The sequence below is a fragment of the Muscardinus avellanarius genome, assembly GCF_963383645.1.
Source record: "Muscardinus avellanarius genome assembly, chromosome: 1".
NCBI lineage: Eukaryota > Metazoa > Chordata > Mammalia > Rodentia > Gliridae > Muscardinus > Muscardinus avellanarius.
In genome coordinates, this window is record NC_137786.1 from 235,898,813 (window position 1) to 235,916,471 (window position 17,659).

A 17,659-nucleotide genomic window follows, 5' to 3' on the forward strand; every position below is an offset into this window, starting at 1 on the left:
CCCCGAGCCCGCCCGGAGCCAGCCGCCGCCCGCGGACCGGCCAGCAAGGTGAGCGGAGCCCGCGGCCCGCCCTTGGCCCCGGCCGGACCTGCGGCCGCCGCCCGGCCCCGGCCCCGCTCCGGCCCCGGCGCCGAGTCTTTTCTCCCTTCTCTCCTTCGGGGGGTAAACTTACGTAAGTTAGGCTGGCCGGCCGGGCGTCGCAGCCGTGGAGAAACACCTCCCCGACCCTTAGCGAAGCCGGCTCCTTGGAGCGCCCACCCCGATCCCGCCCGAGGATCGAGGGGGCCGCCGGCCCGGCCCGGAGCTGAGCGCTCGGTTCCTCCTGGAAGACGCCGGGGATTCGTGCTTGTCACTTCTCCTGGCTGCTGGCGCTCCTTCTGCGCTTTTCCTGAAAACTGATTGGGTGGCGTGTGTCCCCCCCACCGGGAAGTAGGAAAGAAAAGGGTAACAGAGCACACTTGTTCTCGGTAACTCGGAAGCCCTCCAGGGGCTGGCCTTTGTGCAGGACGTAGATCTGTTCGGCCCCTGCCTCACGCACTGGGTTGTCTCCAGTGATGCCTTCGTGCGGTGCGTTGGGGCGCTTGGTGTCTGCCCCCCGTGTATGTTTTCCGGGCATGTCTGCATACAGAGCAGCGGCCGTCCGCCTTTTTAGTAGCCACAGATAGGCATGAACTTGCCTACTTGTGGGAACCTGTGTTCTGCACCTACTGACTTGGGGTCTTTGGTTTCAAGATGATGTGCGAGGTGATGCCGACCATCAGTGAGGCGGAGGGCCCCCCAGGAGGAGGTGGCAGCCATGGATCCAGCTCCCCTTCACAGCCAGACGCAGATTCCCATTTCGAACAGCTCATGGTCTCCATGCTAGAAGAAAGGGACCGTCTTCTGGATACTCTCCGAGAGACTCAGGAAACGCTGGCTTTGACCCAGGGGAAATTACACGAGGTTGGTCACGAAAGAGACTCGCTGCAGAGACAGCTCAGCACCGCACTTCCACAGGTATGTGTGTCTTTAACCTGGAACGACGGTGTCCCCCCCCCCCCGCTGTCTTTTTATGGCGTTGTCTTCTGTTGGTATGTTAGCTGAGTATTTTGTGTGACTGTTTTTGAAATGGTTTTGGGTATTTGTAAGCATATACAAGTTCTTAGGGATTAGGGTTCTTGGGGAGGACAACCGTGCCGTCTAAAGTCACATGAATGTACCTCATCGCTCACTTTGAGAAACTGCCCAGACTGGGAAAATGCGTTTATGTTTCTTAAAAGCAGCGACCAGACTACGCAGTGATGTCCATTCTGTTGTCCCAGGCCTTCTTGTTAACTGTGAGCTTCCCATGAACTTTCTCTCAGGGCTTGTATGTGGACTTCGTGTTTTCTTATGAAACTTAATAGACATGTAGGCTGGATTTCACAGAAAAAAGGTGTTTTTTTTTTTTTTTCGGTATTGGTGATGGAACCCAGGGACATTCTACCTTCGAGCTATACCCCCTGCTCTACTTTTTATTCTTTATTTTGAAATAGGATCTCACTAAGTAGCTGAGGCTGGCTGCACCCGGATCTCTTGTCTCAGCCTCCCAAATGCTGGGATGACAAGCGTGTTTTACCGTTCACCTTTATCAGAACACTTGTGATTTGTAAGTCAAGTTTACTTTATGGTATAGAAGACTAGCAATTGATTGCTTAGGAACTTTCTTCTTGGCAGATAAGAATTTTAAAGCTTGGAACAATTGAGGTTGTTTAAGTATGTTACATTTGGAGCAGTGTTTCAAAGCCTTCTCTCTTTTTTTTTGGTGGTGGTACTGGGGTTCCTGGAAGCCCTTCTACGTCCGGGCTACACTCCCAGACCTATTTTATACTTTTTTATTTTTGGAAACAGGGTCTCTTAAGCCAGCTCGGCTGGCTTCAAACCTGCTCTATCCTGTCTTCGCCTCCCAAGCACGGGGATTACAAGCGTGCCCACCACGCCCAGCTCAAAGCCTTCTCTTAGGGAGTGAAGTGAGAGTGGAAAGGTAGGTGAAGGGAGGGAGAAGGTGTTAACTAGAAGAAAGCAAGGTGAATGGCGGCAGCCGGGAGACAAGCAGGCTGTTAGGGCTCTGTACGCTGTCTAGGTGCCATTCTGTTTACTCACAGTAGATGCCTTTATGGTGCACTCAGGCAGACCTGAATAAGCATACATTTATACTCTTTTAATGGGTCCTCAGTGATAAATCAGGAAATGAATTATTACTGGCGTTAATGCATTTCTTGGCTGTAGTCAATTCTTCTGAAAGATTCATAAGCCAAACTTTTGAATTTCCTCTTTAGAAACTATATATGTATATATATACATATGTGTATATATATATATATATATATGTATATATATATATATATATTTTGCGGTACTGGGGATTGAACCTAGAGGCATTCTACCTCTGAGCTACACCCCCAGCCCTATATTGTTCTTTATTTTGAAACAGGGTCTAAGTTGTGGGGGCCTCCCAGGTTGCTGAGGCTGACTGCGAACCGCGATCCTCCTGTCTCAGCCTCCCAAGTACTGGTATTGCAAGTATGCACCACCACACCCAGACTTTGAAACAATAATTTTATTTCAGTGCTTATATGAACCTTTTTTGTTAGGCTAGAGAATCCTTAAGATTTTTCTCATTGGAGTCTTACAGATTGCCAAGTTTATGTAGGCCAGATTTTATTATCACAAGCTTAAAGGATTAGCCAGTTTGGTTTTTATTGTACATATTTGCAAATTTCTCGTTGTTTTGCTTCATTCTTATAATTGTCTTTGGATGGGGGAAATTCCTGGGGTTGAACCCAGGACCTTTGCAACTAGGTAAGCATTGTGCCATAGAGGTACTCCCCCTCCCAAGCTTTTTTATTTTGAGACAGTTGCATAGGCTGGCCTCAAACTTGTCATCTTCTTGTTTCAGCCTCTGGAATAGCTGGGATTGCAGGCATGTGCCACCACGCCCAGCTTTGTATTTGCTTAATGTAATTTGAGGTACATATGCTGAAGTGTTTATCTAATGTATTTGATAAGGTAGTTTTGCAAAGAATGGGCACAAAGCACATGGCGGGGAGACAGGAGTTTTGTGCAGTTGGTCTCAGGCCCTGGGCGTTGTCAACCCGCGGCCAGACAGTTGTCCTGTGGTTGCTTCTTGGCCACGGCTCGCTGCAGCAGCCGTAGTGCCCCTGAGCAGGTGATGTTGCGATGCTGGCGGGTCACGTCACCACCGTACCACCCCGCTCCGGTGTTTCACCGGGACCATGAGCGAGCTTGTTTTAGACCCTTCCCTTTCTTGACATCGGGTTCTTCTTGGTGACTAACAGTGTGACCAGATGCGTATGTTTATGTGTTACAGAATTTTAGTGTATATATTTGCATGTGTATCTGTGGCATATCAGGTAGGCAAAGTCAGAGTGTCCGTTAAAATGCTAACTACAGCATATATCAGAGACGTGTGCGTGTGGGGGGTGCTGGGGATGGAGCCCGGGGCGCTCTACTTCTGAGCCACACCCCAGGTCCTTTTTTTTGTTTGAAATAGGGTCTCACTAGGTTGCTGGGAGTCTTGATGAGTTTTGGACAGTTTGTGCTGTCTCTAACCTCTGATCCTTTTGGCTCAGCTTCCCAGTACTGGGATTACAGGTGTGCACCCCACACACCGCGCTCGTCAGACACTTCCACGCCCTGAGTGTACATCTCAGTGGACTGCTCACAAGGCTCACCCTCACGAAGCCCCACCCAGAGGACAGATAGGACACTGCCAGGCTTCCTAGAAGCCCTCCTGCTTATTCCCAGTGATCAGCCCCCAATTCTAAAAACAGTCTCAACTTTTTACATCGATCACTTTTTCCTGCTGTTAACTTTACGTAGGTATGTTTTGCTCGTCGAGTCGCTCCCTGACCATCGTGCGTGTGCTCCACCTGCTCTGTCTCATGCAGTGCACCTCTTCTTGCCTGCTGTCTGGTAGTCAAGTGTACAGATATGCCATCATGCATCCACTCTGCTGCTTAGGAGCACATGGGCATTTGGGTTGTCTCCAGTTTTCTTTTCTTTTTTGGGACTGGGATTGAACTCAGAGTTGTTCTATCTTTGAGCAAGAGATGCCCAGCCCGGTTTTATTTATTTGTTTGTTTATTTTTGCGGTACTGTGGATGGAACCCAGGGGCATTCTACCTTCAAGGTACACCCTCAGCCCTATTTTATATTCTTTATTTTGAAACAGGGTCTCACTGAGTTGCAAAGGGCTTCACTAAGTAGCTGAGGCTGTCTGCGAACCTCGATGCTCTGGTCTCAGCCTCCCAAATGCTGGGATTACAAGTGTGCGCCACCACGCCCAGCTGTTTTATGTATTATTAGAAGGGTCTCCCTAAGCCGTGCAGGCAGACCTTGAACTTGCAGTCCTCCTGTCTCAGCCTCCCAAGTATCGTGATTACAGGTGCACATCACTGCGCCTGGCTTGTTGCTAGTTTTTATGAATGCTACCCTGAATATTCTTGCTCGTTTACTTTGGAGGGGGCAGATTTGTATACATGTCTTTTGGGTACGTACAAAGGAGTAGAGTGCTGTGTGCGTTTGTCCAGCCTCAGGGGAGCCGGCCAGCGGTGGCTCCATGCGTGGAGAGGTCGGCTCGCACGCTCTCGCGCCTGCCTGGCTGTCCTGGAGGGCCTTTCGGGCGGGCAGGTCAGCGAGCTTAGGTTTGCTGCCTCCTGGTGAGCTGGCGTTCTCTGCACATTGGCACGTCTCCCTTTGTGAGGTCAATGTCTTTTGCCCATTTATGACTGCCCAGTTTTTTGCCCATCTGTTTTCTTACTGATGTGAAGGAGTTCTTTTTTCTTTTTGCAGTACTGGGGATGAAACCCAGGGGCATCCTATCTCCGAGCTACGCCCCTGGGCCCATTTTTAGTCTTTTTTTTTTTGAAACAGGGTAGCTGAGGCTGTCTGCTAACCATGATCCTCTGGTCTCTGCCTCCCGAATGCTGGGATTCCAAGCGTGCACCACCATCCCCGGCCTTCAAGAGTTCTCTGTATAGTCTAAGTGCATACATATATAGCAGATGGTTTTATACTCTCGTGTTGGCCGGTTTACTCTTAGCAGTGTCTTTTGAAAGGCGAGAGTTTTAAATTTTAATGTGGTTCCTTTGATCAATCAAGTTTCCCAGCCATGTTTAATGCTCTTTGTGTCCTAAGAAACCTGCTAGACCGAGTCTGCGCAGGTATTATCTTAGTGCCTGGCTTTTTTCTTTTTCCAAGCTTTAGAGCCGGGTGTGATGGCTCACATTTGTACTCCCAGTATTTGGGGGCTGAGACAAGATGACCGCAGGTTTGTAGCCAGCTTCACTGCTTAGTGAGGGCCTCTACAACCTAGATTCTGTTTCAAAATAAAGAATAAAATATAGGTCTGGGGTATGGCTTGGAGGTATAACATCCTGGGTTCAATCCCCAATACTGCAAAAAAAAAAAAAAAAAGCTTTATTTTATCTTCTCTTTGAAATTGATTTTGTTTGTGGTTTGAGTTGAGAGTCAAAGTTCTTTTTTTTTTCTTTTCTTTTCCTTTTTTGGTACTTTTTTTTTTTTTTTTAACCTGAGGGCATTTCACTTTTGGGCTAATAATTGCCTTTCTATTTTTTGTTTTGAAGAAGTGTTTACTAAGTTGCTGAGGCTATCCTTAAACTGAGATCCTCCAGTCTCAGCCTCCCCAGTACTGGGATTACAGGTGTGTGCCAGAACACCTGGCTTTTTTTTGTTTGTTTTTTCCTTAAAGAATCAAATGGAAAGCTGGGCGTGGTGGTGCACATTTGTAATCCCAGTACTTGGAAGGCTAAGACAGGAGGATCGTGCAGGTTTGAAGCCAGCCTCAGCTACTTAGTGAGATGCTTTCAGCAACTTAGTGAGACCCCGTTTCCAAACAAAATATAAAATAGGTCTGGGAGGGTAGCCTAGAGGTAGAAGGCCCCTGGGTTCCACCTCCAGTATCACCAAAGGGGGAAAAAAAAGGTGGGTATCTGGTTGACCCAATGTTAATGTACTAAGACCGTCCTCTTCCCAATTTACTGTAGTTATTGTGTGAAGTGAGTATAGTCTATAGGGAAATTTCAGAATCTACTTGGCAATCTCTTTGCAAAAAAATGTGCTGAGACACTGAGATTGCATTTAATCTACAGACCAGTGTGGGGAGAGATGACATATTGTCAACATTGATTTTCTTTTTCTTTCCTTTTTTTTTTTTGTGGGTCTCAGTTGCTGGAGCCTCACTCAGTAGCTGAGGCTGGCTTCGAACCTGCGCGATCCTCCTGTCTCAGCCTCCCAAGTGCTGGGATTACAAGTGCGCGCCGCCACCACACCCGCCTTCAACATTGATTTTCTAATCCAGAGATGTGTGATAACTGTGTAACTGCTTGTTATGAATATACATAGAGCTGATTTTTTGCACTTTGGGCAAAATCTTTTCTTCTTTCCAAGCACTGTAACCATTTTGTTTTTCTTGTCTTACTGCACTGGCCACGATCTCCAGTACAGTGTTGAATAGAAGTGTTAAAATGTCCTTGTCTTGTTCCTGGTAACAGAGGAAAGCTTTCACCCGTAAGTGTGATTGACACTGTAGAGTTTGTGTAGATACTCTCTTTCAAAATATGAACATTTTTCTCTATTCTTAGTTTGTCTGGAGTTCTTTTTTCTTTTTTTTAATTAGTGTTTAGTGAATTTCTCCCATTTATGTTCTGTATTTTTTTATTTTTGGTAATGGGGATTGAACCACGGGGCATTCTATCTCTGAGCTATACCCTCAGTCTTATTTTTATTTTTTATTTATTTATTTTTTGTAGTACCTGGGATGTAACCCAGGGGCATTCTACCTCCGAACTACACCCAGCCCTATTTATTTATTATTTATTTATTTATTTATTTATTTATTTATTTAGTGGGTTTGGGGATGGAACCCAGGGGCATTTGATCTCCGAGCTACACCCCCTGCCCTATTTTTTATTCTTTACTTTGAAACCGGGTCTCACTGAGTTGTGGAGGGCCTCACTAAGCAGCTGAGGCTGTCCTCAAACCGCACATCCTCCTGTCTCAGCCTCCCAAATGCTGGGATTATAAGCGTGCGCCACCACACCCAGCTTATTTTTATTCTGAAACAGAGTCCATGAAGTTGTGGAGGGCCTTACGAGGTAGCTGAGGCTGGCTGCAAACCTTGAGCCTCCGTCTCAGCCTCTCAAGTACTGGGATTGGAAGTGTGCACCACGACGCCTGGCTGTCTTCTGCATCTCCTGAGATAGTCATAACTTCTGTGTCATGTGGTGATCGGTCTTTTTAAAGTGTTCACGTTGCTCGAGGTCAAGCACAGGGCCTCACACGTTAGGTAAGCTCTGTCACTGCGCTGTCTCCTCAGTCCAGTTTAACAACCTTTTTTTTTTTAAGAACTAGGGATTGAACTCAGGGGCATTTTAGCTCCAAGCTATACCCCGTGCCCCATTATTTTATTCTTTATTTTGAAGTAGGGTCTCAGTAAGTAGCGAGGCTGGCTGCGAACCTGCGATCCTCTTGTCTCAGCTTCCCGAGTACTGGGATTACAAACGTGTGCCACCTAGCCAGAAACTTTTTTGTGTGTGTGGGTCTCGGGATGGAACCCAGGGGCATTCGACCTCTATGCTACACCCCCAGCCCTATTTTGTATTCTTTATTTTGAAACGGTCTCACTGAGTTGCAGAGGGCCTCACTAAGTAGCTGAGGCTGTTTGCGAACCGCGATCCTCCGGTCTCAGCCTCCTGAGTGCTGGGACTTTTTTTTTTTTTTAATTGCAATGTAGTCTAATTCCAGACTAATTAGGCCCTTTTCTTGCAGTACTGAGTATTGAACCCAGTGATCATCCCCTAATTCAAAAACTGGTCTTGACTTTTTTTATCATTGATTACTTTTTCCTGCCGTGAACTCTGTAGCACGTGTATTTTGCATGCATCCTCTCCCTCAGCACGATGCTCGTGTGACCCACCTCTGTTGTCTCACGCAGCGGTGCTCGTGCCGCTCTACCTGGGCTATGTCTCCAGCCTGTTATTTGTGACTGTGACAGGGCTCTTCTGAGTTGCCCCGGCTGGCCTTGAACTTGCAGTCCTCTTGCCTCAGCCTTCCAGGTGGATGGAACTACGGTCATGTACCACGGTACCTCCTCCTAGGCAGTCTCTGTATACTGGAGTTTCTTTGGTGATATTCTATTTAGGTTTATTGCTTCTCTGTTGATGAGAGAAGTTGACCTATCATTGTACTGTCCGTTGTCTTTGTTAAGTTTTGGTGTCAAGGTTATGGTAGTTTCACGAAAAGAATGGTGAAAAGTGTGTCTTATTTTTCCATCCCCTGAAAGATTTCCTGTGGAACTAGTGGTCTCCTTACATGTTTGGGAAGCCAGAAGTGGTGGTGCATGCTTACAGTCCCACTGCTTGGAAAGCTGAGACTGAAGGATCAGGTGTGCGGTCAACCTCAGCAACTTACCGAGCACGCTGCAACTTAGTAAGGCCCTGCTTTAAAGTAAAAAGGGGCTGGGGTACGGCTCAGAGGGAGAATGCCCCTGAACCCGACCTCCAGTGCCATCAGTAAATAAACAAAATGAAGACTTCATTGGCAAAACCAGCTGGTGTCGTCTGCTTAGGCAGGGTGCTTCTTCCCTGGGATTTGTTCAGCCTAGCCAAACTTCATAGTCCAGAAGTGCCAAGCAGCTTGTGACTTCCTTGTTATCTGCAAGATCAGCAGTGATGTCCCCTAGAGTTTTTGACAGCGGCAGTTTCTGCCTTGTCTCTTTCGTGTGTGGTGCCAGAGATGAAACCCGCGGGCATTCTACCTCTGAGCTGCACCCCCTAGCCTCATTTTAAAATTTTTATTTTAAAACAGAGTCTCACTAGGTTGATGAGAGTCTCACTACTTTTGCTGAGGCTGTCCTTGAACCTGCGATCCTTCAGTCTCAGCCTCCCAAGTGCTGGGATTTCAAGAGTGCACCACCATGCCTGGATCTCTCTTTTAAAATATTTACTTATTTTTGCAATACTGGGGGTGGAACCCAGGGGCATTCTACCTCCGAGCTACACCCCAGCCCTCTTTTTTATTCTTTACTTTAAACAGGGTCTCACTGAGTTGCAAAGAGCTTTTCTAAGAGGCTTAGGCTGTGGCTGGGAACCGCGATCCTCTGGTCTCAGCCTCCCGAATGCTGGGATTGCAAGCGTGCTCCACCACGCCTGCTCTTTTTAAATAGTTTTGCAGGGAGTTTGTCAGTTTTGTAAATTCTTTCAAAGAGCCCAACTTTATTATATTTTTTCTATTTAACGTTTGTTTTCTATTTCATTAATGTCAATCCTTTCTAATCTTTCTATTTAATGTTTGTTTTCTATTTCATTAGTTTGTCAGTTTTGTAAATTCTTTCAAAGAACCCAACTTTATTGTTTTTTCCACTTAAAATTTGTTTTCTATTTTATTAATGTCAATACTTTTAAATTATTTTTCTCTAATGTTTGTTTTCTATTTCATTAATGCCGATTCTTTTCAGTTATTGTTTTTTCTATTTAATGTTTGTTTTCTATTTTATTAATGTCAGTTCTTTTATTTTTTTTCTGCTTAATGTTTGTTTCCTATTTCATTAATGTCAGTTCTTTTCCTGTAGCTTTGTTTTTTGTTTGCTATCTTTTCTAGTTTCCTGGGTACGTCATTGGTTTTAGTCTTTCTAATGTATTTATTGAGGCTCTGAAGTCCCCCCTTAGGTACGCCTTAGCTACATCCCACGTATGTATTTGTCATTCTGTCTTTTGGTGGTACTAGGGGTTTGAACTCAGGGGCACTCTACCTCTGAGCTACCCTCACCCCTATTTTATTCCTTATTTTGAAACAGGGTCTTACTAAATTGCCGAGGGCCTCATAAGTAGCTGAGGCCAAACCTGCGATCCTTCTTTCTCAGCCTCCCAAGTACTAGGATTACAAGCATGTGTCACCACGCCAGGCTCCTATTTTATTTTTTATTTGAAGCAGGAGCTAAGTTTCCATGTGCTGGACTTGAACCTGTGATCTTCCTGTCTCACTTAGTACTGGGATGACAGGTATGCATGACCATGCCTGGCCTGAAATTAAGTTTAATAATTATGTGTGTGTGTGTGTGTGTGTGTGTGTGTGTGTGTGTGTGTGTAATCCCCACCCCTGGTACTGGGGATGGAACCCAGGGACATTCTACTGCTGAGCTACATCCCACACCTAGTTTTTAATCTTTATCTTTTTTTTTTGGTGATACTGGGGGTGGAACCCAGAGGCTTTCTACTTCTGGGTTATACTCCCAGACCCATTTTATATTTTATTTGGAAACAGCGTCTCACTAAGTAGCTGAGGCTGGCTTCGAACCTGTGCGATCCTCCTGTCTCAGCCTCCCAAGCATGCGCCACCAAGCCCAGCTTATTCTTTATCTTGAAACAGTGTCTCACTGAGTAGTACCTGAGGCTGTCTGAAAACCCAGATCCTCCTGTTTCAGCCTCCCAAATGCTGGAATTACAAGCTTGTGCTATCACGCCTGACTAATAATATATTTTATTTAACCCAGATATCCAAAGTACTATCATTTGGATATACAGCATTTTATTTATTTAACTTACTTATTTTGCGGTACTGGGGATGGAACCCAGGGACATTTTACCTCCAAGTTACACCCCAGCCCTATTTATTCTTTATATTTATTTTGAAACAGGGTTTCACTGAGTTGCAAAGGGCCTCACTAAGTAGCTGAGGCCGGTTGCGAACCCAGATCTTCCTGTCATGGCCTCCCAAATGCTGGGATTACAAGCATGGACCACTATGCCTGGCAATATACAACGTTTTTAAAAAAATACCTTAAAGCCAGGTGTGGTGGTGCACGCTTGTAATCCCAGCATTCGGGAGGCTGAGACCTGGAGGATCGTGGTTCGTGGACAGCCTCAGCTACTTAGTGAGGCCCTCTGCAACTCAGTGAGACCCGGTTTCAAAATAAAGAATAAAAAATAGGGCAGGGGGTGTAGCTCGGAGGTCGAATGCCCCTGGGTTCCATCTCCAGACCCGCAAAAAAAAATGTGTGTGTGTGTGTGTGTGTGTGTGTGTGTGTACACCTTATATTTGTTTATTGTGCCAAGTCTTTAAAATCTGTTTTTTTTTTTTTTTTTTTTTTTTTTTTTTTTTTGGTGGTAGTGGGGTTCCTGGAAGCCCTTCTACCTCCGGGCTACACTCCCAGACCTATTTTTACATTTTTATTTGGAAACAGGGTCTCCTAAGCCAGCGCACGAGGCTGGCTTCGAACCTGCGCGATCCTGTCTCTGCCTCCCGAGTGCGGGGATGACAAGCGTGCCCACCACGCCCGGCTGGTTGTTTTTTTTGTTTTGTTTTGTCTTTTGGTACTGGGATGGAACCAAGGGGCTTTTACCTCTGAGCTACAACCTCATCTCTTCACTTTTTAAATTTTGAAACAGCCAGACATAGTGGCGCATGCTTGTCATCCCAGCATTCGGGAGGCTGAGACAGGAGGATCACCATTCACAGACAGCCTCAGCTACTCAGTGAGGCCCTTGCAACTCAGTGAGGCCCTGCTTCAAAATAAAGAAGAAAATACAGGGCAAAGGTGTAGCTCCGACGTAGAGTACTCCAGGGCCTCACTAAGTTGCCTGCACTCCTCCGCCTCAGCCGCCTGCACACTGGGGCGGCGGGCGTGCGCGGGTGCCCACGGCGTGTGCCACGCTCGCAGCACTGCGCAGCGTGGAGCCCCTCTGTCGTGCGTGCTCGCACAGCTCTGCGCCCTGGCGAGTTGTGTGTGCTTGTTCTGTCTTTTTTTCGGGTATGTCTTAAGCTCTCCTACACCGTGTGCCTGTCTCCCTTTAGCGGGTTCGTGTTCATTTCTCCTGGGTGTGTTTTAGGGACATCCGGCTGAGAGCTTGTCCTCGCGATGGCTTGGCCCTCTGTCAGAACGTGTGGCCTTTACCCTCGCTGCCGCCGTCTCGCTGCCGGCGCTGCCCGCTTCCTTTCGTGGGCATTTGCCTGTTCTTGTAACGAGCTGCCGTGCTTGTGCTCAGGCTGTCTTGCTGTTCTGGCGGCCCTTGTCTTTTAGGTAGTGGATTTGCTGCAGGTAGCTAACTACAACGGCTGGTAGTCTATGGACCTGTCACTGTCCTGTCTATTCACCTCTCAGTGCTCTCTTTACTCGCCTTCTTTTAGAAACACGGGTTGTTTTTTTTTTGTTTTTTTGTTTTTGTGGTCCTGGGGATGGAGCCCAGGGGCATTCAACCTCCGAGCTACACCCCCAGCCTTATATTTTAATCTTTTTTAAAATTTTTATGTATGTATTTATTTATGTATTTATGTATTTATTTAGTGGCACTGGGGTTCCTGGAAGCCCTTCTACCTCTGGCTGCACTCCCAGACCTATTTTTATATTTTTTTATTTGGAAACAGGGTCTCTTAAGCCAGCGCGGCTGGCTTCGAACCTGCGGGATCACTGGTCTCCGCCTGCCAAGCGCGGGGATGACAAGCGTGCGCCGCCACGCCCGGCTCTATTTTCTTATTTATTTTGAAACAGGGCCTCGCTGAGTTGCAGAGGCCTCACTCAGTAGCTGAGGCTGTCCTCGAACCACGGGCCTCCTGTCTCAGCCTCCCGGGTACTGGGATGACGAGCGTGCCCACCGCGCCCGGCCCCCCCTTCTTTTTTCTTCTTTCTTTTTGGGGGGTCATACTACCTCTGAGCGATACCTCCATCCTTTTTTTTTGGTGATACTGGGGATGGAGCCCAGGGGCCTTCCACCTCTGAGCAGCACCCAGCCCTGTTTTTTATACTTTATTGTTTTGAAGCAGGGTCTCACGGGGTCGCAGAGGCCTCACTAAGTAGCTGGGGCTGTCCTTGAACTGCAGTCCTCCTGTCTCAGCCTCCCCAATGCTGGGATAAAAAGTGTGCATCACCACGCCTGGCTCCCTCCATCCTTCCTTCTTCCTTCCTTCCTTCCTTCCTTCCTTTCTTTCTTTTTTCTTTCTTTTTGTTTTTTACTTTGAGACCAGGTCTTGCTAAGTTGCTGAGGGTCTCGCAGAGTTGTTGAGGCTGGCCTCGAACCTGCTGTCCTCCTTATTTCAGCCTCCTAGGTATTTTTCTTCCTTTCAAATTCAATTTTATTGTTTTTCCCCATTATTTTATAGCTGCCTGTTGTCTGTCTTCTGGCATTCTTCTCTTTCTTCTCCTTCCTTTTCTCCTTCCTTTGTTTCATCTTCATTTTTTTTTTTTTTTGCTAGTAGGAATTGGCCTAAGGTTATTCTACCTCTGAATTCCACCTCTAGCCCTTCTTATTTTTATGTTTTATTTTGAAACAAGGTCCTGCTAGTTGCTGAGGCTTTCCTCAACCCCGTGATGCTCCTGTCCTAGACTCCCCAGGTCTGAGACTGCAGGTGCATACTCTGGCGCCGCTCTTGCCCTCCTCCTCTGGAGAAGTAGCCCTGCTAACTGGCCCCTTAAGGCGGCTCTTTTTTCCCTCGTTGCTTTTAGCGTTTTCATTCTTGCCTAGGCATCAGCAAAACTCCTGTTCTTTGTTCTGTCAGATGACTTGATTCCTTCATCAGTTTTGGGAAAGTTCGGCCACTGTCTGTCACGCTGCCCCTTCCTCTTAGGCTCCGCTCCCAGGCCTCCACGCACGCGCGCCCAGGCCAGGTCGCCATGGCCGTGGCTCCCAGGCCTCCACGCACGCGCGCCCAGGCCAGGTGGCCGTGGCCGTGGCTCTCGCGCTCCCTCTGTGTCTTAGGCTTTCTCTTGTCTGGATACGTTGACTGCGACCTTTCCTCACTTAATGGCTCCTCTCTTCAGCTGCGTTCAGTCTGCTGTTTGTCCCGTGGGTTCCGCTGGCATATTTTTTTTTTCTGTCCTAGAATCTTTGTGATTCTTTTCAGCATTCTAGTTCTCTAGTGGAATTTTTCCTTTTTGTCAAGTGTAATTTTAACAACTGACATTTGCACCTGATAACTCTAGATTTCAGACACCTCTGGTTCTGAGTCCAGTTCCTCTTTTCCCCTTGGTCCTATATTTCTTTTTCTTTTCTTTTGTTTCTCTTTGGTGGTACTAGAGATTGAACCCAGAGGCATTCTACCCCTGAGCTACACTCCCAGCCCTATTTTATTTATTTATTTATTTTAAACAGGGGCTTATTAAGTTGCTGAGGCTGTGCTCGGACCTGTGATCCTCCTGTGGCAGCCTCGCAGGTACTGGGATTGCAGCATGCACCACTACATCCCGTCCTTTTTATTTCTGCAGTTGGGTGTCAGATGCTGCATGTGAAGGACTGTAGCTGGCTGGGCGACCTCTCTCCATCCCGTCGCTGACCCCTGGGTGGGCAGTGTATCTCGAGCAGGCCAGGCTGAGCGGCGTGAGGCTGGGTGCAGTCTTGGAGCAGCAGCCTCAGCTGCCTTCACCCATCACCTGCCTGTTTCTGCCTGAGACACCCTCCGTTGCTCCCCCTCCACCCCCCGGCAGGTGCTGAAGCCCAGTGTCCCTCTCCCTGGCACTGGGGGACTGGAGCACGCAGCCTCCCAGCCTGCTCTGCAGAGGCCTGGGCTCTTTCCCTGGACCTTGGCCTCTTGAGTCCTGGCTGGCAGGCCGCGCGTCCAGTTTTGTCTCCCAGCTCCAGGAGACTGTCCAGAGCTCTGTTGGCCACCGCGTTCGGTCTGTTTTCCTCCTGCTTACTGCGCAGTGCCCCCTCACGCTGTCACAGGCCCCGAGGCCGAGCAGGGGTCTGAGTGAGACCCCCGTGGCCTTCCCGTGGTGTGGGCTCCTCACCCCTCCCGTCGTGGCTGCCTGGAGAGTGACTTAGCAGCACACCGGGCTTTCTGGTTCTTGGTGGTCAGTGTTGCCCTGGCCACCCACACGCACAGCAACTCCAGGTGGAGCAAGGCGCCGGTGCGCTTCTGCCATCCAGCGTGCGTGGCAGTCAGAGCCGGCATATTTGTCATCGCATTCACTACGGGAGCGAGCACAGCCCACGAGTCCTTGCTTGGTGTGCACCGTCAGTTTGATCAGAGTCCCTGGGTTGCCTGGCCCTGACACTTAGCCATGGACAGCCTGGCAGGAGGCCCGGCGCGGGAACTGGTCCCCGCGCCTCTGTTCTGCCCCACTGCAGCCTCCTCCTTCCCGCCCCAGCCCAGGGAAGGGCGCAGCGGCAGGTCTGGAGGCGGCTGGCCAGGAGCTAGGAGAAGCCGGAGGGCTCGCGGGCTGGCGCGGGGCTTTTCTGAGAGCTGCTTCTCGGTGTTGGTGGTTTTTGTGTTTTTGTTTTTCAGTATTGGGGATTGAACCCAGGTTCACTCTACCTTCTACCTCCAAGCTACACCCCCAGCCCGATTTTTTAGTCTTTATTTTGAAACAGGGTCTTGCTAAGTTTTGAAGGACTCACTAAGTAGCTGAGGCTGGCCACGAACTTGCAGTCCACTGTCTCAGCCTCTCGAGTCCTGGGATTACAGGTGTGGGCCCTGCCCCGCTCACCCTCCAGCTAGACTGTGCCCCATCACGGCGGTCAGTATCTTTTGGGTTCTCAAAGGATGGACCTAGAAAAAATAGTCATAGGAATTGGAAACCCTGATGCCATGCTGATGCTGCGTTATAAATGGAAGCCTTGTTGTCATCAAGTGAGCCTCCAGCCCAGCCTCCAGATGGACGGGCTCTAGCCGGTTACCACCACACTACTCCTTCCTGTTTCTTCTTTAAATTAGCGTGTCTGCTTTCTTCTTGAGTCCATTCTTTTTCAAACACATCGCCCATTTACGTGGTGCACACAGCAGAACTGGACACAACTGTGCTGAGTCTTGCTCCCGAGAGTGGGACTGTGTGTGGTACAGCCCGGTCTTGCCCGTTATCCTGGAGCAGTCGCTGTAGTGCCTGCCCCTTTACACTCTTAGCTAAAGCTTTGCTGGCGCCCGCTATTGCTAATTTAGAGATGTGGACAAAATGTTTCCACTCTGTAGATTTTTCACTGTAGCTAAAAGCAAGCGCTTGGCTGGGTCCTGTAGACTCTTGGATCCTGGTTCTTTCGGCGGGGAGGCCGCCAGGAGTTCACAGAGTCTCATTCTTATTCAGAAGAGGAAATTTCATTTTGCTCCAAAAATAAATTTGGAAGCTTAAAGCATATCCTGCATTTCCCGGTTTTTCTGCTTTGCAAATGGGCTAGTTATCCCTCCTGCCTCTGCAGTGTTAAACCTTTGCCAGTACTAATATAAAAATGGATCCCAAGTAGTGGCCTGCTGATTCACATACAGTGAAGTTAAAGCCCTACTTGCGTTTAATCTGAGCAGTTGATCTCCTGAAACCCTGGGTGCTCTTAGGCGCCGCCGCCTCTCCTGTCCTCAGAAATGGCCTGTGACAGGCTACTTCCTAGTTGGTGTGTGCTCTCAAGATAGAGCTGCGGTGGGTCAGATTATTTTGGATAACCTGAGTATTAATGAGTAGTGCAATGTGGTGTTTCTTTCAATTCACATTGAAACCCCAGCAGCTCGGGAGTTTGAGGCAAGAGTCAGCTGCTCTAAGCCAGCCTGGGCAGCCTAGTGAGACCCGTCAAGGATGGCCGAGGGTGGAGCTCAGTGGGAGAGCGCCTGGACCACAAAAATAAGTTAGCAAACAGTGGACTCCACGTGCGACTGCGGAATCCCACGGGTACAGAGGTCAAGTGCACAGCCTGACCGTGCTGCTCTGTGCTCCGCTCCTCCACCGCAGACGCTGGTGTCTCCCGCAGAAGAGAGCTGGGCAGAAAACCGGCTTTTCACTCTTAGCTTTCCTTCCTTCCTTTCTTCCTTCCTTCCTTCCTTCCATTTTTTTATTTGTGGTGCCAGGGATGGAACCCAGGGATTTTCTACCTCCGGGCTACACTCCCTATTTTAGGCTTTATTTGGAAACAGGGTCTCACTAAATTGCTGAGAGCCTCACTAAGTATCTGAGGCTGGCTTCGAACCTGCGTGATCCTCCTGTCTCAGCCTCCCAAGTACTGGGATTACAAGTGTGCACCACCATGCCTGCCTTATTCTTAGGTTTTTTTTTTTTGTTCTTTGTGTTTTTGGTACTGAGGATTGAACTCGGGCATTCTAGCCCTGTGTTATTTATTTATTTATTTATTTATTTATTTATTTATTTATTTATTTATTTATTTTGGTGCAGGGGCATTCTCCCTCCAAGCTACACAGCCCTATTTTTTATTTTGAAACAGGGTCTCACAGAGTTTCAAAAGGTCTCACTAAAGAGTAGCTGAGGCTGTCTTTGAACCGCAGTCCTCCTGTCTCAGCCTCCCAAATGCAGGGATTACAAGGGTGTGCCACCACACCTGGCTTTTTTATTAATTTTTATTTTTATGTTTTTGGTACTAGGATGGAACCAGAGACACCCCCCCCCCCGCCTCATTTTTATTTCTTATTTTGAAACAGGGTCTCATTAAGTGCAGAGGGGCTAAGTTGCTGAGACTGACTTTGAACCTGTGATCATCCTGCCTCAGCCTCTCAGGTACTAGGATTACAAGCTTGTATCACCACACCTGGCTCATTCTTATGTTTTCTGACGATATTTTACCAAAAAAAAATACAGTGAAGCCGGGCGTGGTGGTGCACACTGTAATCCCAGCATTCGGGAGGCTGAGACAGGAGGATTGGTTCACAGCCAGCCTTTGCAGCTCAGTGAGACCCT

General features: G+C 48.1%; 1 protein-coding gene across 3 annotated transcripts in view; it reads left to right on the forward strand.

The window, feature by feature from the left end:
- Positions 1 to 732: 732 nt before the first annotated feature.
- The window catches only part of PPFIA1 (PTPRF interacting protein alpha 1), a gene marked incomplete at both ends in the record, with an annotated part of 89,379 nt that continues 72,452 nt past the window's right edge, over positions 733 to 17,659 (forward strand). For all 3 annotated transcript variants that reach the window (XM_080699893.1, XM_080699894.1, XM_080699895.1), the window contains one exon: positions 733 to 996. In XM_080699893.1, coding sequence (XP_080556019.1) covers positions 733 to 996 — 264 coding nt within the window. The remainder of the gene's footprint in view (positions 997 to 17,659) is intronic.